The sequence below is a fragment of the Monodon monoceros genome, unplaced genomic scaffold, assembly GCF_005190385.1.
Source record: "Monodon monoceros isolate NGI ecotype Baffin Bay Population unplaced genomic scaffold, NGI_Narwhal_1 Super_Scaffold_5, whole genome shotgun sequence".
Taxonomy (NCBI): domain Eukaryota; kingdom Metazoa; phylum Chordata; class Mammalia; order Artiodactyla; family Monodontidae; genus Monodon; species Monodon monoceros.
The window spans coordinates 10,478,475-10,504,945 of NW_021703782.1; the positions used below are offsets into that span (position 1 = coordinate 10,478,475).

General features: G+C 50.4%; 1 protein-coding gene across 1 annotated transcript in view; it reads left to right on the top strand.

Annotated features, from left to right (window-relative positions):
* SCARA5 (scavenger receptor class A member 5) overlaps positions 1-25,039 on the top strand; it is a 117,202-nt gene extending 92,163 nt beyond the window's left edge. The window contains exons 8-9 of the mRNA XM_029203414.1: positions 13,074-13,268; positions 23,746-25,039. Of these exons, the coding sequence (XP_029059247.1) occupies positions 13,074-13,268; positions 23,746-23,882 (332 nt within the window). The 3' untranslated portion in view covers positions 23,883-25,039. The remainder of the gene's footprint in view (positions 1-13,073; positions 13,269-23,745) is intronic.
* Positions 25,040-26,471: the final 1,432 nt, after the last annotated feature.

The window sequence follows — 26,471 nt, forward strand, 5'->3', positions numbered from 1 at the left end:
ATTGGGAGATACTTCTGCTATTCCTTCTGTACAGTAAAGTCCCGAGTACCCCCATGTGACCCCCAATGAAAGACACAGCACAGTGGCCTGTGGGGCTGGAGACCCACATGTGGCCACTTTATCCTGTGACCTTAAGAAAGTCACTTTCCTTCTCTGAGTCTCCGCTTTCTCATCTGTAAAATGGGTATCACACCCACCACCCTAGAGGAGGACTGCCAAGATCAAATAAGACCGGCTAACAAAAGTTCTTTGAAGAGGCATAAATCACCATATTTAGAGCGGATTGCCATTAGGAAATAGCATTTTATAAAGTGCACCCGCAGGCCTGACCACATTTTAAAAGCGATGCCCTCCAGCATCGCTTTTCCTGCCTGACCGGAAATTCCTTAGGCTTGTGGGATGACTCCTGTCCTTCCCATACAGACCACATTTCCTGTGGATGTCAGGGGAAAGAGCAGTGCCCTGTCTAGGCAGGCACAGAGCCCTTGCGCTGCAGGCTGGCTGGGGGCATGGGGAGTTCTTTCTTCACAGGAGAAGAAAAGTTCAACTTCCTTAAAGGGCAGCTGGTCTAGATTATCACCAGGTCTCTACTCTGCAGCTGCAGAGAATCAGAGCCTATTTTCCCAGCCCCATGTGTTTATTTCTATTCCCCACAACCTCCTTTCTTTCGACTTGTTTTGCTTTGGCAGGGCCTAGAAGGCAAGATAAATACACCTAAAGGAGCTATGAGGTTTCAGTATTATGCTGGGTTCCTCCCCCTCTCTTCTCTTGAGAAGCAAAGTTCCCTGGGCTTTTGGGCCCTCCTGATGCACAACCAAGCAGGTTCTGGGGTATTTACGGATCAGTTCTGTTCCTAGAGCCCCTCAACCATTCATTCATCCACTCACTCATTTAGTACCGTTTGTTGATGGCGATGTGCTAGGTCTCTGCCTGCAAGTGGGACTGTGACTGGGAACCACAAGGATGCTGAATGACTGTCACTTCCTGGGAGCTTCCAGTGGTGGGGCATGCGGGCTGGCCAAGGGAGCGGTGCTGGACTATTTCTCATCTGTGGGAAGCGCATATGGGGGCCACAGGTCAGGGAGGCCCTCCTGGAGGAGGTGACCTGACTACTGTGAAGTCGTGTAGCCCAGGCTTGATCCCAGATCCATCCTCTCCAACAGTGCTTCTAGCCCTGACTGGGCATTTCCACTACCTGCCAACTGTTCAAAAATGTCCCTCCCCCGATTCCCCGCTGGTAGATTTTGAAGCACCCTGGTGATTCTTACATGAAGCCCAGAGCCAAGAACCACTGCTTTAAGTCCCAGGCTCTTTCCCTTACTCCTAAAGACACGAATTCCTACAGACCCAGGGGGCTGCTGGGAGATAGATGAAAGGTACTTTACATATGGCGTGGGCTGTTATTAAATATTTGTCTGAAGTGTTCAGCCTGACAGTTGGCTCTGTGGTTTGAAAATGAAAGGCCTTTGCTCTCCCTGGCTCCACCTCGGAGCAGCTGTGTGACCTTAGGCAAGTTATTTGACTTCTGTGGGCCCATTTCTCCTCAGTTAAGTGAGGGTCATAATGCCTAACTCATGGAGCTATTGTGAGCAGTAAATGAGCGAGGGTGGGCATGAGAACTCTGCACGGGGCCTGACGTGTCGTGGGGACTGAGTGTATATGAGTTCCCTTCACCGTCCACCCTTGACTTGAAATCTCTCCCGGGCAGCACCCAGGACCTGCCTTTGTTGTGCTGGGTTTGGGGCGGCTCTGAGCCAGGTGCAGACAAGCCCCATAGGCAGTGGGTAGTTCTAAGGCTGCCCCAGCCCTGGAAACCAGTTCCGAGATGGTAGCTACTGATCATTAAGCTGTCCTCCCGGACCCACTGAGAGGCTGAATAATGCAGCCACTCCCTCGGCTGTGCTCCCACCAGATGCTGGAGAAAGAGGAAGATATTCTGCATCTCGCCCCCCAATTATAACCCTGAAACCCAAAGCAAATAGAGTAAAATAAGGTAGGAAGTAATTGGATGAAAAAAAACACTGGAGCCCTCCAGAGATGCCAGCGCCCTGTGAGTGAAAGCAGATGTTGGTTTTTAAATCCTGGAATGGATTCCCAAGAGATACTGTCAAGTTCCCTTCCATCCCCAGAGGCAGAACGAGCAGCTGTCAGGCCTGATACAGAGTGGAGAGGAATCCTGTATTTGAAGTGGGCGGGGGGATTCAACGCCAACATCCAGCGTCCCTTCCAGCTCTGGGGCTCAGGCATTCAACGCCAAAGCAGGGGAATCTGGAGCAGACCCAGCCTGCTTTGTCTAAGACCTTGCTTTTCCTACATCTACATTTACAAGGCAAAGAGAGCAAAGATACTTGTTTTTTCGAAAAGAATCCCCACATATTAGATATGTGCTGGGAGCCCCAGAGTGGCCTCAGCCCTGGCTTCACATTCCTGGACCATTCCGGAGTGGCCTTGCTTAACGAATCACATCCAGCTTGCATTAGTGAGCAGAAACTTGCTGACAGCAGGAGCCAGTCTTCTGCTGACGCCCCTGTCCCCCTCCCCTAATATGCTAAGAAGCCAGGAACTGAGCCCTGGGGAGAGCAGAGGAAGTTAGGAGGAGATTAATCCAATTGGAGGGATGAGCCCCCCCCCTTGCTCCCGCTCCCCAGGCAGCAGGCTGGCTTTGCAACGAGACTTTCAAGGATACACCCCTGATGGGGCTACTGGTATCCGAGCCAAACTCAGCAACTCACGAAGACGTCTCAGAGCTGACGCACATGTTTCTGGGCGAAGTGCTGGCTGACCGGGGTTGGAGCTCACAGTAATGTGTGCCCGTGGTGTGCCAAGTCTTTGACATGTGCGACTGCTCCCACCATCACCATTTTACCCATTTTAAGAAGAGGGTAAGTGTAGAGAGGTCCTATCTGGTCGTATAGTGGAGCCAGGATTTAGACCCTGTTCCTGAGTCCAGAGCCAGCCTCATTCCCCTCTCCCCTGGTGCCTCCCACAGGGATCCCCACCACCATGTTTTCCTCCATCCGAATTCCCCAATCCACCGAGCGCAGAAGAGGCAAGTAGCTAAGCAGCTTTCAGATGGGTGTGTGGGATTCACAGGTGCTCTCTTTGGGCACTTTTGGTAGCAAGGACCAGAGACTCACTGGGTCACTTCACGTAATGGGGTCATATGGTAAGGACACCTGGGAAGACTTTGGAAGACTGGGGCTCATAATACAAGTGGGCTTTGCAGAGCCTGGAAGGGGAAGTTCTTTCAGAATCCCAGGCAGTTCTGGGGGCTTCAGGACTGGGGTTCATGTCTTCACTCTAGTGTCTCATGTCCAACACGGCTTGTTAATTCCACTGTCCCTGCCTCTTTTTGCTTCTGCTGCTTCTCAGCTCTCTGCATATTCCCCCCACTCAGCTTCCTGAGAGGGTCTGGGTGATCCTGCTACATCATTCTAGTGGTTTGGACCGAACTCCTGAGCCAGACCCATCCATTACTCATGGCCTTACACATGGGAAAGGAAGTGCCCACGGGCTGTGAGCATGGCATACATGTTGACTAGCTTATCTAATGCCAGTCTTATCACACCTGATGTCAAAGATAAGCAAAGCTGGGTGCTAAAGTGGTCAGGACAGATCTTAATCAGTAATATACTATATGTAGTGGGGCAATGAGGTCAAGGGGAATTGAGTTCAACTTTGATTCGTACAGAGGTGACTGGGCATTTTCATGGGAGAGTGAGGGAGTGAGGGGTGAGTGGGGACTCAGTGGAGTCAGGGAAGTGAAAAATTACTAAAAGCAGGAGGGGGTTGGTCCCTGAGAAACCCATCTGGGTTGCTAACTGGGACTGATTCAAGTTAAGCCCCTCCCCTCCCACAGAGGCTGGGAGACAGGGTGCTGACTTCAGATGGTGGCTGGAACAAACAGTAAATTCCTTTAGCAGCCTTGAGTGTTCTCAGGCAGGCAGTTTAAGGGGGGGCTAGGGTCATCCTAGGGATGCAGCTTGGAGCTGTTAGAAACTGTGGGTTTGGTCAAGGAGAGGGTCTTTGTCACTGATCCCCTCAAGCACCCTGAGAAGTGAGTGTGACAGGTGAAGAAAGGAGGAAAAGAGTGTCCTAGTGCCTCTAAGGCTTAAGAAGAACACTGGCAGCGTGCCCTGCCTGGCCCCTGCCAGTGCCCTCCTCCTGGCTCACCGCCCTCCTGCCTACCCCACACTGCCCACCCCAGATCCCCTCTGGTGGCACTTAGCAGGGGCAGTTTGGAATTGCCTTGTAGCATTTTTGTGTCCAGAGAAGAAGCAGTTTCCAACCCCCTGTGTCCCCATGACTGGGTCAATCCATGTTTAGAAATCAACCAGTAACAGGGAGTCTAGAATGATCTACAGAAAAGCAGCACAAATAGATACAACCTGGGGTCAGGGCCCCCCGTCACGGTCTTCATTCTGGTGTGGTGGGCTCAGTGGGTAGACACTGCACCCATTCTGAACAGCCAGGCACCTAGAACCAGAGAGATACAGGAACCATGCGGTACTCAGCTGGGGATTCTGATCGGATCCCCTGACAAAGTCACGTATCCATCCACCCATCTGCCCTTCATCCCGCCTAGTCATCAAACATTGACTTAGCTTTTTCAGCCGGCCAAGCATAATGTTAAGTATTGAGGGTACTGAAAATGCCAATGAAGGAGCAGTGGTCTAGAAAGAGAGGGGTCTGGCATCCCAGCTCTGAACATCAGTTTCCTCATTTCTAGATGAGGGGTTTGGACTGGGAAGTCCCTGAGGTCTCTACCAGCTCTGACATTCTGTGGTTTTATCCATTTTAGGCTGTTAGTTCATTGGAGTGCCTCAAGGGTAGACAATACTTATTTGTCCTTGCGTCCTTAGCATCTAGTACAATTCTGGAATATCGTAGGGATTCCATAAGTGCATCTGGATGGATAAGTAAATGAGTAACAGAAAAAAGAAATACACACATTGTATAGAGAATTAACAAAGATAATGCATATTCAGTCCCCCACATCTGTGCACAGGAAGTAGAATCACATTGAATGTCAATGGGATATTACCACTTCTCTCGAAAGCTAAGACAGGTTTATCCTTTCCCCAGCTGGAAACAGCAACATCTTCATTTTCATCTACAAACTCAGCAGTAGCTGTGCTTCACAAGGGTATTCCTGCCATCTTGGAACTCCCAGAAGACTTAGGAGAAGCCAAATTGTTTCTGTGCATTTAGGGTAGAAGTATTACTATTCAAGGGTTAAAGTCATTTGTTTTTAAGGGGACTCCTCCATCCAAAGACATCTTGCATCAAAGTCGTGAAGCCGACTTAGTGGACCCCAGCCCAGAGATCCCATGAAGAATGAAGGACTCAGGGAATTCTCTGGTAGTCCAGTGGTTAGGACTTGGTGCTTTCACTGCTGTGGCCCAGGTTCAATCCCTGGTCAGGGAACTAAGATCCCACAAGCCACGCAACGTGGCCAAAAAAAAAAAGAATGAAGGACTTGGAGAGAAAGGAAGATATGGATGGAGAACTGGTTCTAATGTGAAGTCTCAAGGTCAGTCCCAGCTCTTCTACTGCTGACTGTGGGATGACCTTAGGCAAACACAGCGCCTCTCTGGGCCTCTGTTCCCTTGTGTATCACATGAAGAGTTTGGGTTATGATGATCTCCAAGTCTCTGCCAGCTGGGAAATTCTAGGCTTCTCCATCATTTGTGATGGTTAGAAAAGCCCAGGGACTTCCCTGGCGGTCCAGTGATTAAGACCCTGTGCTTCCACTGCAGTGGGCATGGGTTCAATCCCTGGTCAGGGAACTACTAAGATCCCGCCTGCCATGCGGTGCAGCAAAAAAGGAAAAAGAAAAGCCTAAAGACTGTGTGACGATTACCTGAAAGTAACTCCACACACCAAATGGTGATGACATCTGTAGCCTACAACTGCGCGTGAGGAAGTTGTTGCTAGAGATATCTCCAGAAAATGCAAAGCTCCTTCGTCCAGACACAATGTCTTGTTCTTCTCCACCATCTGACCTCTTCTGTGCCTCAGCCCCACCCTCTTTACTGAGGGGCCTGGTCAGGTCTGGAGCAGACCTGCGATCCTGCTGCAGGAGGGTGGATGAGGGCCTCATGGTCGGTCCCAGGAGTGGCCTGGGTAATGGGCAGGGTCAGCAGAGCAGGTCTGGGAATGAGGAGGTGGCTTCTGGGGTCTGGCCCTGCAGCTAGGCAGGAAGCTCCGAGCAGGGATTAGAGCCACTGATGCTCTGGGAAACGTGTTGGTGAGATGACTGAACCCTTTGATCTGGGAGAGAGCAAGGAGGCTACCCAGCTGGAAAGGACCAGCCTCCTGCCCTGAGTTCCATGCATCAGCTTCCTCCTCTGTTAGTTACGGTGATGCTGCTCGTCGAGGCTTTGGTGGAAGGGACTCCTCTCTGCTTCTCTGTATAAAAAGGGAGAACCTCTGACCCCAAATCTGGGGCAGCAGGGAAAAAAGAACATCGGGAGTCCCTGCTATAGGAGGTATGAGGAAAAACTCGTGCCCAGGACTTAGTGGGCCAGGACTTGGGACAAGCTATCAAGTCAGGAAACCCTCCACTCATCCTCCAGGTGTTCGGTGGGGAACAGCGTTTGGTGTTTCCCTTCAGCTTGGGTCTCCCAGACCAGAGACGGAACGCGGGCAGGGCTCTTCCTGCAGAGAGCAGGGTGTGGGCCAGCCTGGCGGTCGCTACTGTCCTCTCCACTTACAGACCGTAGGCACGTGTCCAGATAGATTCCAGTCTGCAGAGTAGGGACCCCAGAGCAAGAGAAAGAGTTTGATATTCTCTTCACTCAGGGGGTTCCCTTTATGAATCAAACTCAGATATCCACATGAGCTTCGCTTGGCGGACTGGGTTCTGTGGAGTTGTGGGTCCACATTTTGCTCGGGAAGGATTTCCCAGGGCTCACCGAGCTGGGAGGTTAAGAAGAAAGTAAAGAGGCCTGTCGGTCAAGGGCATCTATTAGGGGAAGTCACATGCAGTTGTGACAGCCTAAGTTCCTCTGCCCCCCACCTGGGCCATCCCCTCTGACTGGCCTAGGAGTGCCTGGGCTTTGTACAATCAAAACCCCTGCCTTCCATCTTCCTCTACTGTCATGAGCAAAGAGAGGCATCTCCTTGACCCCAAATAGACCCACACACTCCCTGGGGAGCACTCTGCGTGGGTGTCTACGGAATAAGCTCCCTGGACTTACAATAAGTGTAAGGGGGTGGGGGGCACGTACCAGGCTGAGGCAGCCTCCCAGACACCACATCTGATTATGTCGGGCTGACACAGCTGTGGGGTAAGAGCATTTCCCATAGGTGGTTGGTTGCTTGGTGGGAAAGCTTTGCTCTAGGGCAGAAACTGCTGGGAAAAAGCAAAGTTTACACCCTCTGCCCGCAGAAACCCAAACCTCTTAGCAAGTCGTGTCATTCTCCTCAGCTGGAGACGGGGTCAGTGTTGCCATCACTGGGTGATTCCGCAAGTGCATTCCAGGAGGTGGCATTATGGCTCAGCCTGGGAAAGGCTGCCTCCAGGCCCCCCTGTAGCTTTCCAGGGCAAAGCAGGCTAGAGATTCTGTTCCTAGGACAGCCCCTTAAACTGTCTGATTCCCTGAATTGGGGCAGTTTGCATCATAATCAGGTCAGCTCTCAGCTACGGATTCCTAAGGAAGGTATCCACAGGGATGGGCTTTTGTTAAGGGGAAGAAAGGATTTAAAAATTACAGCTTCGTGCCATGTTCTGTAAGATGGAGCTAGACCAAGATGTGCCTCGTTGATTCTTCTGGGGCATGCCGCATCTGCCGATCCCGTGGGCAGGGAACTGTGCTCAGCCTCCATCCAGGGAGAAGCCCTGGATCGGGGGGAACCTGGGAACAAGTGAAAAGGAACAGGCTCCAGTGCTTGATGAGCCAACCCTGGGGTCTGGGTGTGCGGGGCGCGGGGGGCACACGTAGCCACAGGACTGATGGGGGGGCCGTGACCTTGCTTGATGTGTGGGGAGCATGGGGCATAGACCAGGACTGACGCTGTGTCCCGTAATTATGGTTACCATATGTTTCCAATTTTTGGAAGTTGATCTGTTTCCAAATATTCTTTTGCCACTTCCATATACACTGAAGCCTCCTGGGAATTCTAATATTTCAGCATCCAAGTGACGCTCTCCAGATTTCCCTCAGCACTCACTATAATCACGTGACAGACCACAGCCTTATTTTCTCATTTGGAATGTATGGTCATTGTACCAATAACTTGAATTCTGGGTCCAGGATCCGGGACCGTCCCACCGAAAGAAGCCATCAGTGAGGGGACTGAGTAGAAGGGGCTGTGCTGTAATAAAGAGGGTGTTGGAAACACCGGTAGCCCTGATGCTGACTCTCCTCAGGCTCCCGCCAAAGCCGTTGGCTCTGGGGAGCTGTGTCCACTAGACAGGACTTGCCCACTGGGGTATATACTATCTGAGTGCATTCATTCGTGCATGCCTTCGTTTAACCCAGCTTGGGCATCTTGATATACCAGGCACTGTATCAGGCCACATGACCTGTCTTCAGAAGGCTTGCAGTGTCCCAAAAGAGTAAACAGGAAATTATTACATGGAGTGATAAGTATGTCCACAGAAGGGGCTGTAGCCAGGTATGGGGGAACCACAGAAGGCTTTCTGAGAGATGTGACATTCAAGCTGAGATTTAAAGGACATGAAAATCTTAGGCCAGAGTACAGACATGGGTTTTTCTGAGTTGGGGGGTGGGGGGAGGTCCATGTTCTCCCTCTGCTCATTCAGGTCAACACTCAAGGCCTTCCTTGTCTCCCCGTCCAGGATGGTGCCCCCCGCCATGATCCATTCCCTTCCTTGTCTCCCCATCCAAGATGGTGAGCCTGCCATGATCCATTCCCTTCCTTGTCTACCCGTCCAAGATGGCGCCCCCTCCACGTTCCATTCCCTTCCTGTGCTTCTGTTCCCATCTGTGCATCACTATGTGGCCATAGTTATATTTTTATTTGTTTCCTAGCTTTATCGCTAGTCTCTCCCACTACAGTATCAGTCCACGAGGGCAGAGACTTTGTTCATGGATGTATCCATAGCTCCTAGAACAGGACAAAGCCCCTAATAGATGATCACTTTTTTGGCTAAACAAAGAAGTGAACAGAGTGAGTTCAGGCTGGCCAGAGTGGAGACATTAAGGGGGAAGCTCTGAACATCAGCCCTGTTTGCCCACGCTCCACTCAGCCTCTTCCTGTTATTTTGACCCTGAACTCTGCTGGCCTGCTCTGGGACACACGGCATCCTCCTGCCCCTTCTCCCTCTACTGATGACCCCACACGGGGGCTGCTGTTGGAGGCCTCCTGGCCTGGCGTGGCCCACTGCCACCGTGACAGTGTGGTGACAGAGGTGAGGCGGGCCCGGGAGAAATCAAGGCTGACATCTCAGCGTCGGCCAACCCACCAGGGCCAACCCCTGGCCCGGGGCCAGGCCTCCTTTGCTGCTGCTGGCTCCAGGTTAGCTTGTCATGACTGCTCCCAGGGGAGCGTCCCTGTCTCAGACCTGGCCTCTGCATCCTGCTTCTCTCTGCGTTTTCTGTCTCCAGGATTCCTACACTCTCTTGCCCATCCTCAGCCTTTTCTGATAACCTGGCTGGAGCTTGTAAACCCACGTGGGGAGAATAGTCAGGGATGAAGGATGCATAGAAAACGGAATTAAACTTTTCCAGGAGCCTTTCCATGCCATCACACTGTACTCTTGCAGCATCTTGGGAGGGGTGTGGTCTCCTGGGGACTTCTGTGGTCCCCCCGTGCAGAATATTCTGGGGTTTTCCTAGCCTGGGCAACTCAAAACAGACACTCAGCCAGTTCTAATTCCTCTCCTTTCCCATGTGACACAGATACGGGGTTTATCGATCCTGCCACCTCCTCCAGGATCCTATAAAGGTCTTTGCCAGGACTTGCCTAGTGGTGCAGTGGTTAAGAATCCACCTGCCGATGCAGGGGACACGGGTTCGAGCCCTGGTCCGAGAAAGTCCCGCATGCTGCGGAGCAACTAAGCTCGTATGCCACAACTCCTGAGCCTGTGCTCTAGAGCCCACAAGCCACAATTACTGAAGCCCGGGCGCCTAGAGCCCGTGTGCCGCAACAAGAGAAGCCCCCGCTCACTGCAACTAGGGAAAGCCCGCATGCAGCAACGAAGACCCAACACAGCCAAAAATAAATAAATAAATAAATAAATTTATTTTTAAAAAAAAAAAAAAGGTCTTTGCCAAGTCATAGTCATTAGAAGAGGGAATCCCCTAGCCCAGCCGGTCAAGAAAAGAAAGACAAAAACATAGTCCAAGAGTGCAGTACTTATTGGGAGCAGAACTTGACTGGGTTTGCTATTTTCTTTCTTTTTTTTTTTTTAGATGAGGACTTTTAAACTTAATTAATTAATCTATTTATTTTGGCTGCGTTGGGTCTTTGTTGCTGCGCGCAGGCTTTCTCTAGTTGCAGCGAGCGGGGGCTACTCTTCATTGCGGTGCACGGGCTTCTCATTACGGTGGCTTGTCTTTGTTGCGGAGCACGGGCTCTAGGCACGCGGGCTTCAGTAGTTGTGGCATGCAGATTCGGTAGTCGTGGCTCATGGGCTCTAGAGCACAGGTTCAGTAACTCCTGCCATGTGGGATCTTCCTGGACCAGGGATTGAATCCATGTCCCCTGCATTGGCAGGCAGATTCTTAACCACTGCGCCACCAGGGAAGTCCAGGTTTGCTATTTTCGCTGGCGGTTTGTGGAAGGGTTTTCCTGCATCGTATCACACACCTGTCCCTGTGTCACAGCACAGTGGTACCCGTCTCCACCCCACATGTCCAGGCGGCTTCTGGCTGCAAAAGTGGCAACCTTGACCTCGTCCCTGGTCTTGGAATCACTGAGCCACGGAGCCGGAAGGAACCCTACAGATCACCTAATCCCATCTCTCCCAAAGGCCACTCCACAAACGTAGATTACCTCACAGTCATTTGGGACACTGGTAAAAAATATAGATCCCTAACTCCTGCCGCCAAGATTCTGATCCAGTCGGTCTGAGTGGGCCCAGGAATCTGCCTTTTCACAGGCGTTGCTAATGATTTTGATGTGTGGCCAGACTTAAGACTCAGTGACCACTCCAATATCTTGTCAAGAGGAAGCTGATGTCCCTGAGGGGCAAAGATACCTGCCCCCCACCCCAACTCATGGCATGGCAGACAGGTTGGTGAAAGGACCTTAGATGACACATCGGTAGACCCAAGCTGCCATCCCAGCTCTGGCACTAACGGTGTGTATCTCCCTGACGCTGTACCTCTCCAGCCAAACCCTGGCTTTGAGATGATCCAAAGGCTTTTTTCAGCTGCTCCCCTTGGAGAAGTAACGCCTTGCTTTGTAATGCAAAAGAATGAATCTTCACCCTTTCATCGATGTAGCAGACGTTTACTGTACATTTCCTGCAGCCAAGCTCTGTGCTGAATAGAGTTTATAGATGAACGTGACAGGGCTTCAGCCATCAGAGATGGGGATCGGGGCTTGCAAACTAGGACTTGCTTATTTCCTACTATGTTCCAGGCACCGTGCTTGGAGCCTTAGCACAGGTCATTTCACTTAGTCTGCAAAACAGCCCTATGCGTTGTCCCCATGTCACAGTTGGGGCAATGCCCTCAGAGAGTCTAGAAGACTTTCTTAAGGTCGTTCAGGTAGAAAGAAGAGTCTTGTATGTGCCAGGCGCCATTCTAAGCTCTTTACACCTATTGCTGTATTTCACTGATTCTGTGACACACATTTTAACATCTCTGAAATCTGGAAGCCTGTAGCAATATGTATAGCCTGCCACTGTAACTGGCAAAGCTTCTTCCTTCTTAGTAGCATGTAAAGTAGTGATGGGCCTTACAAAACAGCGGCTTTTTAGATTTGATGAATTACTGTCCCCCACTTAACAGGTAGTAAGGGACAGAGCCAGAATTCACACCCAGGTCTGTCTGGCTTCAGACACTTTCGTGCTGACAGCCTAGTGGGAAGGTGGACACTGATGACAGCACAGGGCTGAGACACTCCTGGGGGACCTCTCCACCTACTAAACCATGCAGCAGGGCCACCTGTTCACAAAGCCTTGACCATCCCTTGATTTCCTCTGTTCCCCTTCACCCTCCGCTCTGGCAGGCCTGACTGCTGGTCACCAGGTGTCAAAAGGTAGAGAGGAATCCAACAATTCTGCTCCTTGGTATTTACCCAAATGAGTTGAAAACTTATGTCTACAGAGAAATCTGCACAGGAATGTTTGTAACAGCTTTATTCATAATTCCTTCCAAGAGGTCCTTCAGTGGGTGAATGGATAACTAAACTGTGGTACATCCAGACAATGGAATATTATTCAGTGCTAGAAAGAAATGGCGCTATCAAGCCATGAAAAGACATGGAGGAACCTTAAATGCATATGACTAAGTGAAAGAGGCCAATCTGAAAAGACTACATACTGTATGATTCCAAGTATATGACATTCTGGGAAGGGCAAAACTATGGGGACAGGAGAAAGATCAGTGGTTGCCAGGGGTTTGGAGGTGGGGTGGCAGGTGAATAGGTGGAACACGGGATTTTTAGGGCAGTGAAACCGCCCTGTAGGACACTGTAATGATGGAGACATGTCATTAGACATTTGCCCAAAGCATAGAATGGACAACACCAAGAGTGAACCCTAGTGTAAACTGTTGACTCTGGGTGATCATGCCGTGTCATTGTGGGTTCACAGATTACCGCCGTGGTGGAGGTGTTGATAGTGGCAAAGGGGGCTGTGCATGGGGGGCTGGGGGATAGGAGGTTTATGGGAAATATTTGTACCTCCTTCTCAATTTTACTATTAAAAAAAAATAAAGTCTATTTAAAAAAAAAAGGTGGAGAGAAGATGGGCGGGGGTGATAATGGGCAGGGGTGACACCACGGTTTCTTCTGGCTGCCGGCTCCATCTCAGCTGTAGCCCCAGCTCCCCTCTCCTATGCTGGGTGGTGGCGGGGAGTTGGGGGGGTCCCCAGGTGGGGCCCCACTATGTCCAGCTCGGGTAGTGACCCGTGACCCTGTGCTGCTCCTGGCAGGTGGCATGGAGGCCCTGATGGTCCGGCTGGTGAACGGCTCGGGCCCACACCAGGGCCGCGTGGAGGTGTACCATGAGCGGCGCTGGGGCACCGTGTGCGATGACGGCTGGGACAAGAAGGACGGAGACGTGGTGTGCCGCATGCTGGGCTTCCCCAACGCCGAGGACGTGCACCGGACGGCTCAGTTCGGACAAGGTAGGGCACCCGGAGGAGGAGAATGTGGGGCGAGGGTCCCGGAGGCCTAGGCCTGCCCTCCTGTCCAGCATCCCCTTGACAGAAGTCCTGCCAGTGTCAGCCGGGCTCTGCCTGGATCCTTCCCGCCATGACCACGGGATGCTCACGGCCCCCAAGCGAGCTGGTCTGTCTTCAGACAGTTCTGCTTATTCGAACATTCTTCCTTCCCTTGAATTGACTCCCTTTCTTTTCTGGTCTCCTACTGGCCCCTGTTTTCAGCCCTGCATCTCAGGACTCTTATCTAATCCCACGCCCATTTGTCCCGATTACATTTTTGTTACTATTTAGTGCTTAGATAGCACTGTCTGTGTGCCAGGCTCGGTTCTAAACATGTTAAAAATATTCACTCACGTAATCCTTACCACACTAGGAAGCAGGTACAGCTATCATCCCTATATTCCATATGCGGAAACGGTGGCACAGAGAGGCTAGATAACTTGTCCAAGGTCACACAGCTAGCAAATGGCAGAGCCCAGGTTCAGACCCAAGCAGGTAGCTCGGGAGTCCGTTCTCTTATCCACTCTGCTGGCTGTCCCTGCTCCTCTTTGAGTCTTTTCTTCTTCACATGAAGATCTCCAAACACTTCATCTCATCCTCAGGGGAAAAGATTTTGGCAGTCTTCACCATTTTGGTTGCTTTCCTTTGACAGGCTTAGACGGTACAGGAGAGTTTGAGGGAGAGGTGCAGACCCTTCCTGGGCAGATGGCTGATTTGAACCATCTGTCCCTTTCCGATTGCAAAGAGGTTGGCTCTACCCCAGCTCCAGTCCTTATCCACAGCACTGTGTCTTCCCCTCAGGCTAGTTCTCTGGATTAGTCTGCTCAGCTGCTGTAACAAATACCACAGACTATAGGACTTAAACTGCAGACATTTATTTTCTCACAGTTCTAGAGGCTAGAAGTCCAAGGTCAAGGTGTTGGCAGGTCTGGTTTCTCCTGAGGCCTCTCTCCTTGGCTTGTAGAGGGACACCTTCCCCCTGTGTCCTCACATGGTCATCCCTCTGTGTGGGTCTGTGTCTCTTCCTCTTAGAAGGACACCAGTCATATTGGATTAGGGCCCCTCTAATGACCTCATTTATCCTTAATCACCTTTTTAAAGGCCCTGGGTCCAAAGACAAGCACATTCTGAGGTCCTGGGGGTTAGGACTTCCACATAGGAATTTTGGGGGGACACAATTCAGCCCATAACAATTCAGCTACACACACAGCACACCACACATTCACACTCAAACATAAATACTCACCGTCACAGATGCTTTGCCCTTCATCGGACCTCGAACTCAGAGAGACCTGTGTTGACTCACAACTAAAACAATGGTCCCACCTGCTTGAAGACAGTGCTCCCTGCACCTGTGTAATAATGTGCTGTGCGCGACTGTGTGATCTCGTTGCCCCTCCACCCTGCATCTTGGTGTCCCATCTATAACTTAAAGGGCCTTACAGACTCTGTGATGTGCCTTCCAGCTTGGGCCCCTGGAATGTGAAATACTTCTGCTCAGCTGTCACGAGGACCTGCATTCTGGCAGGTGTGGGGAGGGATTTGGACTGACCCACTCACATTCAGTTGCCAGGTCCCCTGGTGACCTGTGGAGGGACCGCTGGCCCCGCTATGGAGGCTACTTGTGTCATGGAGCGTTTGCTGTCTTACCTGAGACCATGGCGGCCCAGCCCACTGTGCTAAATGGTAAAGGGCCTCATGGTGAGAGGAGGGGCATCCTTTTCAGATGGGGACGTAGAGCCGGGTCACATCCCAACTGGCCATGGAACCCTCCGCTCCCCACGGCTGCCTTGCTTCTCGCGCCCACTTTGGAGTGCCACAGTCCTGGCTCAGAATCTTGTCCCTTAGACCTCAGTCACTGTTGCAGACTGAATGTTCGTGTCGCCTGCCCCCCCAAATTCATAGGTTGGAATCCTCAGCCCCAATGTGATGGTATCAGAAGGTGGGGCCTTTGGGGGGTGATCAGGTCATGAGCAGAGCCCTCCTAATGGGACTGGTGCCCTTATAAAAGGGACCTCAGAGAGCTCCCTCCTGCTTCCGTGAGGACGGACAGTAGCCTACAAGCCAGAAGAGGGCCCTCCCCTAGAACCGGAACACGCAGGCACCCTGGTCTTAGACTTGCAGCCCCCCAGAACAGTGAGAAATAAATGTGTGTTGTTTAGAAGCCACCCAGTCCGAGCAGACAAGACAATCACACTCACTGAAGTGACTCCTGTGGAATGTGTTGTGACAGCTGGCGGAGAGATTGACCCCAGCGTCCTGGCCTCTCGACTTCAAGGCCAGCGCGTGGGGAGTTCAAAGGGTCCAGCTCCACGGAGGGCAGCCCACTCGGGGAGAGTGCTTCCCTCCCATCTAAAGCTCTGTGCTGGGTCTCAGCCTGTTTTCTTCAAGGAAAACTGCCATTTCTGTTTGCATGAGGAACAGAAACAGTGGGAACGGTCCTCGTTTTCCTTTTTTGGCTCCAGTGAGGGCTTCTCCCTAATAAGTGGAAGTAAACCTTTGGAGGGGAAAAATCATAAACTCTTTTAGTGAAGCCACATTAGGTCATTTGAATGTCATGGGCAGAGTTAGCCTAAAACTCTTTCATCCTGCCTTGATTTTTGTATTGTATGGTGTGAAGGGAAGCTCTACAATTGCCACCGGATTTTTTTTTTTTGGCTGCATTGCACGGCTTGTGGGATCTTAGTTCCCCGACCAGGGATCGAACCCGGGTCCACGGCAGCGAAAGTGCCGAGTCCTAACCACTGGACTGCTAGGGAATTCCCACCACTCAAGTCTTTAAACCAGTCAGTGGGCAGCCAGGCTCGCCTCCACATCAGCATCAAATTTGCACTGTACTTTTCCATCAATCATCCAATAACTTAGGTCGCGTGATATTCGAGACCTGGACAGGTGTGCAGGCCAGGTGTCACTCATGGGTGCACAGAGGGAAATGGGGGCCGGGGAAGGGATGGGGCTTGCCTGGCACCCATCCTCCTAGCCCGGCTGCAGTCCCTTCTTCCCACAGCGGCTTCTGGCACTTTCCACGGGCAGGCACTAGGCTCAGCACCGGGGCACAGAGTTGAGTCAACCTAGTCTCTGACCTCAGCACATTCAGTTTAGAGGGGGAGGCAGACATGTTCACAGATTCTGAACTGTTGGAAGGGCTATCCTGCCCTAGCAGCTGGGGGCAGAGGGAGGGGAAGCCTGCCTCTCCTGGCAGCTGGCGGGGTTTGCATCAGGTCCCAACGGCCCTCTGACCACAGCCTCGCATCATGCAGGTGCCCCGATTCCCAATCCCGGTCTGCTCACCCTCAGCCTCACGGAGTCTCCCAAGCCCCCGGCCCTGCTCTCCATCCACGCTTGTTTCTCTTCCGGCTGTGCTTCCTACCCTGCCAGCCAGGATTGCAGACTCGTCCCTTCTCGCACCCTCACCCACTCCCGTGTCCCTTATCTGCTGGGTCCCTGAGTCTTAACAGATGCTACCAGTGTCAACGTCTCTGGTCCCTTGACTCTGTCCCCTCCTCTCTGTTCCCCCTGTTCTTGCCTTAGGAGCTCGGGCTGGGTAGAGCAGTGGCTAGGAGCTCAGTCTCTGGGTCAAAGCCAACCTAGCATCCCATATGTGCCACTTACTAGCTGGTGACCTGGAGCAGATTTCTTAACCTCTCCAGGCTTCAGTCCCTCCACTTTTGCAGGATGATTGCAAACTCGAAGTGAGATCACATACGGTGAGCAGTTAGCACAGTGCAGGCCCTGAGGTGCACATTTATTTGCTGCTTGTTGGGTGGAGATGGGGGCGTCCTCCATGAGCTGCTTCCCATGCTGCTGCCCCCTGTTCCCCTCCTGGCTGCCAGGGATCTTTCTAAAATGCGCTCCTGCCTCTGTCACTCCCCTGCCCGATGCTCAGTGGGCCTTTCCTGCTCTCAGGATCAAATCTGGTTTCCTTAGCTTAGTGCCCAAGGCCAGTCCTCACACACCTCCCGCCTCTGGCGATGCATCCCTTAGCTGCGTGCGCCCACGTGTAGCCTCTGAGCTCACACAGCTGTTTCCCAGCTCTGTGTCCCCTCAGGTGCTGTTCCTTGGGTCTGGAATGCCTTTCCCTCCTCTTCACCTAGCTAATTCCTCCTCAGCTTTTAAAGTCAGCTCAATGATCACCTCCGGAGGGGAGCTTTGCCGCTCCACCCCAGCCCGTGATGTAGATACCCCCTCTGCTCCTGTGGCATCTTCTGCGCGTACCTCTCACACGCTCCTGGTCGCTGGGGTATGTGGGAACACCTTGAGGGCAGAGCTCCAAAACCCGGGACTGTGCCTGGGATGTGATAGGTACTGGATAAATGTGGGAGGGAGGAAGGAGGGACAGGAGGAGGGGGCGAGGGGAAGAAGGAAGGAAGGAACTTCTGTGCCTGCCAAACCTGTGTCCTCCCCAGAGCCATACAAGAAACTACCACACCCTGGCAGTGCTCTCTGTGGTCTGGCACCATAAAAGTTTTCCTGGACAGGGCTCAATAATTGAATTATCAGTTTCCCTGGGAAAAAAGCAAGGAAAGACCCAAATGAGAAAGACTTGGAGATTTTTTTTTTTTTAATTTTAAATTGGTCCAAGAGCTGTTGGAGAGGGAATGAGTGCAGATCAGGAAGATGGAGGGTGATGGCTGGAGCAAGGGTCCAGGAGGAGATGGAGGGCGTGAGACCACCATAGCACTGCTGGGAAATTAGTCCTGAGCCCGCCAAGAAAATCTTTCTTTGAGACAGACAAAAGGAGCTGAGGAGGGGTACAAATGCATACAGATTTGTAGGTGGGAGTGGGTGGACAGAATTGGGAGTGTTCTCTTTTACTTATATTATTAGCATTTTTTTTGCCCTTTTTTTCTAAAATAAAATTCAAATACTGGGAGGTGGCTTAGTGCAAGGGTCAGCAAACATTAAAGGGCCAGGGAGTAAATATTTTGGGCTTTCTGGGCCAGATGGTCGCTCTCACAACTACTCAGCTCTGTAGTTGTAGCATAAAAGCAACTACAGACGAAATGTAATCAGACTGGGGGCAGGGAGGCTCTGTGTTCCAATAAAACTTTATTTACAAAAGCAGGCAGTAGGTCAGATTGGGTTTGCAGCCTCCTGGCTTAGTGATCTGTGCTGTGTGCCGTGTATGTGGTTCTATAAGGAACGGGGACTGGACTGGCAGGACGTCAGTGGCCTGGGTCATGATCTCATCCCCTTAATAGTCGTGGGACAGGTCACTTAACCTTTCTGGGGCCTTAGTTTTCCTACCTCTTAAATATCTGTTTGATAGCCATCCTGCCTGTCCCTGTGTGAGGCTCAGATGCCAGCCTGTAGGAATCAGTGTAACTCATTCTGATCTCAGAGAGACAGCAGTGAGTGGTGGCTTGAAGCAGTATCTTAGTTCTCTGCCTAGGAACTGAACCTGGGTAGCCTGGATGAAAACCAGGAATCCTAGCCGCTGGACCACCAGGGGCCAGAGGCTAGAAGCTAAGTGGCCCTGGCTCTTGCCCCCATTTGAAAGCCAGAATGTTTCAAGGAGGCAAAAACTGTAAAAGCACGTACAAAGTTTATTATTAGAGACACAGCACAACAAGTGGGAGAGCACACAGAAAAACAGTTTGTTAGAGACTGAAGCAAGGCAGAAATACACACCTGGAGAGAAAGGATGTAGGCGTCTTCTAATGAGAAGCGCAGTAAAGAGGTGATTTAAATCATTTATTTAGGACAGTCCTTCCAGGTCTTTGTTTACCTTTGGCCAATTTCTTGTTTCTTATTCCACGCCTGACCTGTCCTAGGACTCTCCCCAACATGCGTGCTAACTTTTTGCTAAGATGGATCCCACTGCAGAGGCCTATGGGGGTCTTGGCATCACTTATTATGGGACGGCACCCCCTCCTTTTTGACCCCCCCCAAGGAGTCTTAATGTGCCTGTGCAGTCAGGGAGTTTTTCTTAACCTCAGGAGTAGTCATCTTATCTCTTTACTTCAGCAGAGCTCAGTTTTTGCCACTAACTTTGTCCTTCGAGTGTCTGGGGGAGAACAAAGCTTCAATTTTACTGCCCTTGACAAACACCAGCTGTCCAGGCCAGGGGCCCATCTACTTCCTACCTCAATTCCTTCTATTAATATTACTCAAACATGCAGCAGCTCAAATGTTTGTTCCATGAAGCAGAGATTTTTGGTTTTGTTTTTATACAGTTTTGAAAGGTTGCTTTCCCTTTACAGTTATAACCAAATATTGGCTATACTCCCCATGTTATATATTGGGCTGGCCAAAAAATTCGTTCAGTTTTAAGTAAAAATAAAAGACACATTTTTCATGTTCACGAAGAACTTTATTGAACAACGGTTTCACTAACCGAACGAACTTTTTGGCCAAGCTACTAATACATCCTTCAGCTTATCTTACAGCCAATAGTTTGCACCTCCCTGTTCCCCACCCCTGTATTGCCCCTCCCCTCCCACTGGTAACTAATTTGTTCTCTATATCTGTGAGTCTGCTTCTTTTTCGTTATATTCACTAGTTTGCTGTAGTTTTTAGATTCCACTTATAAGTGATATAATAGAGTATTTGTCTGTCTCTGTCTGACTTATTTCACTTAGAGTAATGCCCTCCAAGTTCATCAGTGTTACTGCAGATGGCAAAATTTCATCCTTTTTTATAGCTGAGTAGTATTCCATGGTATATATATACCACAGCTTCTTTATCTATCCATCTGTTGATGCACACTTAGGTTGCTTCCGTATCTTGGCAATTGTAAATAATGCTGCTATGAACATTGGGGTGCATGTATCTTTCAAATTAGTGTTTTTGGTTTTTTTCAGATATGTACCCAGGAGTGGGATTGCTGGGTCATATAGTAGTTCTATTTTTAGTTTTTTGAGAAATCTCCATACTATTCTCCACAGTGACTACACCCGTTTACATTCCCACCAACAGTGTTTTTCTTCAATCATTTTTTGTTCATTGATGTAGTCCCTACACCAAGAATAGTGCTGAGCATGGAGTAGACTCTTAAATACTTGTTGGGGCTTCCCTGGTGGTGCAGTGGTTGAGAGTCCGCCTGCCGATGCAGGGGACGCGGGTTCGTGCCCTGGTCCGGGAAGATCCCACATGCCGCGGAGCGGCTGGGCCCGTGAGCCATGGCCACTGAGCCTGCGCGTCCGGAGCCTGTGCTCCGCAACAGGAGGGGCCGCAATGGTAAGAGGCCCACGTACCGCAAAAAAAAAACAAAAACAAAACAAAACAAAAAAATACTTGTTGAATGAATGAATGAATAAGGATAGAATAAAATCTCCACTTACACATCCCAACAATATCACCTTCCAACAGCTCTAAGTGTCAGAAGACCTGGCCTCTCGTCCCAGTTTTTCCTCCTCAAGGTAAAAACCTCACCCTGTTGTTTAATTTTTCTGACTGTACAGTAGGGAGCAGAGTAGCCCCTTTCCCGCTTACCTGATGGGGCATCTTATGGAGCTCACAGAGAGACTGCGGAGGAGCAGACCTAATCTAGAGCAGGGCTTCTCAGACCTGAATGCATGCCTGAATCTAGGAGATCTTGTTAAGATGCAGACTCTGATTCGGGTCCGGGTGGGCCCGAGACTCTGTGTTGCTAACAACCTCCCAGGTGATACTGATTTCCTGGTCCTCGGGCCACACGTTGAGTATCAGGTGTCAGCTCTAAAGCTAAAAGGATGATTGGTACCTGGAGTCATGACAGTGCTAGCTCCTCTGACATGGCAAGGAGCAGAAACGGTCTTCGGGTTCATAGGCCCTTCAGCGATGTCCCAGGAACTGTAGATATTCACTGCTGCTGATTTAACAACGCTTTTCTCATTTTATTAGCTCTTCCATGACTGGATGTTAGCCAGAGCTCCCTAGCCAAACACCAGCTAGAGTTTGGGGTCTTGTGATCCTGTGTATGCATTTGGGCTCGTAACCTTGGGGCCTGTTCTGTATTTGTCGGTCTCCTTCATTTGCTCCTTTATTTGTTTTGGATGTGACTAATCCCACAGAGCTCTTGGGCCTGTAGCCCAAGGAAGGGTCATTTGTAAACTGATGTGTTTTCCAGGAGACATTTAATCTGAGAATTTTTGCTCGGCTTCAGAGGGCTTATTGTGTAAGAGGCACACTGTATCCGGCTAGGGAAGAGGCTCTGATGAAGAAATAACATCCAAAAAGACAGCAGAAGGAGGCCTCTCCTCCCAGCTCTGTTCCTGAATTCGCTGCTTGGTATTCACATGACAACAGATGCTGAAAATCTCGACATAAAAAATATGTCCAAACCACTTAGTTCATGCGGTCGATTTCGTGGGCAGCAAAATGGTTTAGGTGCTCCCTTGATGCTCTTTGTAAAGAGATTTCCCATGCAATCCAAGGGTGAGTGACAGTTTTAAGGGTTTTAAGAATTAGTCCTGACAATTCCTCTAAAAGGAGAGGTTGTCTGGCTGCCGAGATTTGGGACAGGGAGAAAACAGGGGTAGGGTCAGGGTACAGTACTAATCCCTGAGCTACCTTTTGTATAGGGTTTTGGTGCATCTGAAAGCCCTTTAAAATACAGGAACTGGGGATTCCCTGGTGGTCCAGGGGTTAGGACTCTGTGCTCTCACTGCCGAGGGCCCAGGTTCAATCCCTGGTCGGGGAACTAAGATCCCACAAGACATATGGTGTGGCCAAAAATAAGAAAAATATTCTCTTGGGACATCCCCGGTGGTCCAGTGCTTAAGACCCCGCCCTTCCAATGCAGGGGGCGCAGGTTCCATCCCTGGTTGAGGAACTCAGATCCCACATGCCATGCAGTGTGGCCAAAAAAACACAAAAAACAAAATATAGGAATACATGTTACCTCGTTGAACTTGCCCAGGTTGACACAGTCAGTAATGTTGGAACCCAGTTTATGACCTTTGACCCCATGATTTTTGGTGCCGGCTCATAGACCTAACAAGTCAAGGTGCTGGAGTGACCAACCATCCCGTTTTACCCAGAACCTACCCAGCTTTAGCACGAAAAGTCTCATATCTCGGGAATCCCTTCCCAGTTTTACAACTGAAATGGTCTTTCTAGATGGGAGTGAGACTTGAATTGAGATTTATTCTACTTATTGTAAAGCCCTATTTCTGCTGTACCTATTTCTGCTTCTCGAACTTCAATGCAGAACCACTTGCTTCAAATGTAGATTCGGATTCAGTAGGTCTTGGGTGGGGCCTGAGGTTCTGCAGTTTTGACAAGCTCTGGGGCATGCTGATGCCTGGTCCGGGACCACGCTTTGTGTAGCGAAGCTCTAAGCTACTGCTTCCACGGGAGATGGGAGCCCTAAAGCTCAGGCATCCTTCCAGAGGGCTCCCAAGTGAGCTCCCGCCATTGGAGACCTTCCTTGGCCATCAGCCCAGAGAGCCCACCTGAACCATGGGTGATGGCCCTGCCCTTTCATCCGTGGGGGCTCTAGGTGACTTCTCCCCTCTCCACTGACCCCTCTGACCCCAGACGAGCCCTCTCCATTCCCTTGGAGCCTCACCCAGCTGCCCTATTCCCTTGACATTCAGTAAGGGACCTCAGTGCCAAGTTTATGTCTCTTGAGACTCAGGTACAATCCTGGGAAAGCCAGCTAAAGGCTCCCCTGCATGGACATCTTCAGACCAGTAGGTTGGTCCCCTTAAGAGCTGAGTGAACAGACAGGCAAAACTCAGCTACGTTGTCGTAGGGACCTTGTATTTTGGGAACTTGACCTAATTACTTGTGGTTAGGGATGCTTCTGCCTGTCATTACATAGATGTCTGGTTATAATGTTAAATTCTGGGATCCCCTGTCATTCCGAGTACCAATGTTTTGAGCTCATAGAAAGAGACCGTCTGCTTTAAATTTCAAAAGATTGAAGGTAATGTTGGTACTGGCATACTTGAGATACTTACGGGGCACTGGATCTGTCCAACCCAGCGTCTGTCTAACATTGTCCTTCTGATTAGGCCCCCTCTGAATATTCATCAACAAATGCCGCAAGATATCGTATCTCAAAAGCTATGAAGTGTCTCGTATAAAGCATGGCCTGGGAGGCAGCAAGACTTGGGCTTGAGTTCAGACTCTGCCACTTACAAGCTGAGCAACCTTGCACCAGTTGCCATCTGAACCTCAGTTTTCCCATCTAGGAAAAGGGTTTATTCATGGCTATCTTACAGCACCATGGTGAGAATGGATGAAGATCGTATGTGTAAGATGCTGACACATAGGGGCTACTCAGTAAATACCACCGTCTCCACTGTCAATTATTCTTACTCTGCCCTCAAGAAACTGAGCCTAGAAAAGGAGTATTTGGTCTTGGTGGAATGGAGAAGGCAGATGGGAACCACTAGATTTGAGAACTGACAGCAGAGCTTGGGACAGCCGGGTCAAGGACAGGCAGCAGTGTTCCTGTCTGTTCTGCTCTCCTGCATCACCGCTAAGAAATCGTGTTGACTTGTCTCCACAGGCACAGGGAGGATTTGGATGGATGATGTCGCCTGCAAGGGCACGGAGGAAAGCGTCTTCCACTGCAGCTTCTCCAAATGGGGGGTGACAAACTGCGGACACGCTGAGGACGCTGGAGTGACATGCAAGAGACACTGACGGTGGGCACAGCCCAAGGTCCGGACCCAGCTGCCAAGCCTCCTTCCTGCATTCCTGGGGTGGGGGCATCGCTCGGGGCTCCCCTGACCCATGCCTCCCCGCCCAGCACCCCCAGACCCCCCGGATTCCCATCCCAGGACCCATGGTGGCCTGTCATCCTCCTCTCCTTGGACATCTTTTCCAAATACAACTCTGGGATCTACTGCCTGTCTCTCCCTTCCACCAGGGTTCCTGCATGGAGCCCTGGTCAGCTGGATCGCCATTTTGCCAAGTCTTCTAAAACACCATGCATCAGGCCTCCGTATCCATGCTCTCTGTGGTCTGTGAGTTACAGATAAATGTTGGCCACAAATGCATCCGTGAAGATGGGAGGGAGGCATCCCAGATCGTTTACTCTGCAGATCATTCCCTAACCTCAGGCCAAGAGTTTTGACCAGCCAGAGACAATACTGAGTGATTCATTTTCCCCCTTTACTCTGCCTCTGCACAGCGTTTGTTAGTTGAGGGAACTGACATAGAGGAGAGGCCAGCTGTAGGGGCCAGAGGGAAATGCGAGTCTCCTGCAGGAACCAGTCTGGATTCAGAGAAGAGGAGTGAAAGGAACATTTATTGAGTGACTGCCACGCGTGCTATTATGTAGTATCTTGGGTGCTAAATTCGTTTATCACTTCGCAGCATTCCTATAAGTCAGGTTAGTGTGGGTACCACGTCACCGCCAGGTAGCATTCAACTGACCCCTTCACCTGACCTATTAGTCAGATCGAGAATGACTGAGACCACTGTTGCTACCTGAACTTTCCTGTGTCTTGGCCAGGCTCGAGCAAGAAGCTTGGGTGCAGGACGGGTGTGACTAGAAGGTTACATACTCCAAACCCCACAGGGTATGAGTTCAAGGTCAGACAGGACTGGCTCCCAGGGCAACCATCCACACAGGAGGAAAGCTGATTTGGAGGGGGGACATGGGGTTTTATGGGGACATGGGGTTAAACCAAGATCAGCCCTCAGTTATCTGGCAGTCAGGGTTGAAGCTATGTCACCTGTGTCTCGGAGCTGTTTGGAGGTGATGATATGGAACCTTCCAGGCCTCTTTGGGTGTCATCCTGTGGTCAGGAGAACACATGTCCTGATGGAGCCTATAAGAGTGAAAGGAGGGGACTTCCCTGGTGGCGCAGTGGTTAAGACTCTGTGCTCCCAATGCAGGGGGCCCGGGTTCGATCCCTGGTCAGGGAACTAGATCCCACATGCATGCCGCAACTAAGGAGCCCACGTGCCGCAACTAAGGAGCCGGCGAGCCGCAACTAAGGAGGCCGCGAGCCTCAACTAAGGAGCCCGCCTGCCTCAACTGAGACCCACTGCAACCAAATAAATAAATATTAAAAGAAAAAAAAAAGATTGAAAGGAAATGAGGATTCCCTACAATCTCTGGGGGAAGAAGAGGCCGTGGGCCTTTGCAAGTCCTCAATCTGCACCCCCTTCCTAGTGATGGGGAGATCATATTCTGCTTTTGACACGAGGAGGAGGTCAGACTGGGCCATATATGTGTTCTAGGCCTGGGGACCTACATGGTAGCAAGTGAGCGCAGACCCTCCTCCCTTGAGGGAGACACAAACTCAGTCAGGCCTCAGATACACAGTCACCTGTCCTATCTGGTGAGCACCGCTTGCCTGGGGAAGGTGACAGCTGGGACCCTCTGGGTGTAAGACCAGCAAAGTTCCTGGCTGACAACTGAACCAATATGTGCTATTGGTTGTTCTTTGCGAACCATATGCTTGTTATTCATTAATGTCCCAACGATCAGAGACTCTCCTTCTGACTAATTGCTATGTTTACATAACACGCATGTACTCATGCATCTTTTCCCAGAGCCAATATATGTATGCATATATGAACACAGCACTCTTTACTATAAATAGCTCAGCACACCACAAATTTTGCATTAAAAAAGAAAATACTCAAGGTGGAAAGATGTCACGTTGAACGATGTAAATTCCCAAGTCCGTTCTGGCAAAGAATCCAGTTATCCTACCAACGAAGACCCACATAACTTTCTTACTTGGTCTTTTCATTCGGGAAAATACAAGTCTTGCTTTACATCAAAGAAAAACAACGGTGATAAGTGTTTGAACCTTAAAATAAAAGTCTACTAGTTTACATTCCTACTTAAGAGGACCTGGAAATAAAATAACCATGGACCTGTATTTCAGGGACTAAAGGAAATTAGGCCAGGCCTAAAATACATCAGACCTTTTATAAGAAAGAATTTCAATAAAGCTAAAAACATGTGGCTAACAAGCTTCCCCTCATATTCTTTCTCATGAAAACCCAGTGAGCGTGGGGAGGACGGGTGAAAATTGGATCGTCTGATAATTTTTCAGCGGGAATTGGTGGAATGGGTGGCTTATGAGAAGCTGTCTTAATACTTCCAGAGGTCAATAACCACAGTCTAGACCAAGAACATGGTGGCACATGATGTCTTAAGCCCTATTCGGTAACCTAAGGAAAGGGTCCCAAGCAGCAGAACAATAATCACGGCCCAGCTTGTAAGAGAATTGCTTTCATAGTCATTAAAGGAAAGAACACCTATTTCCT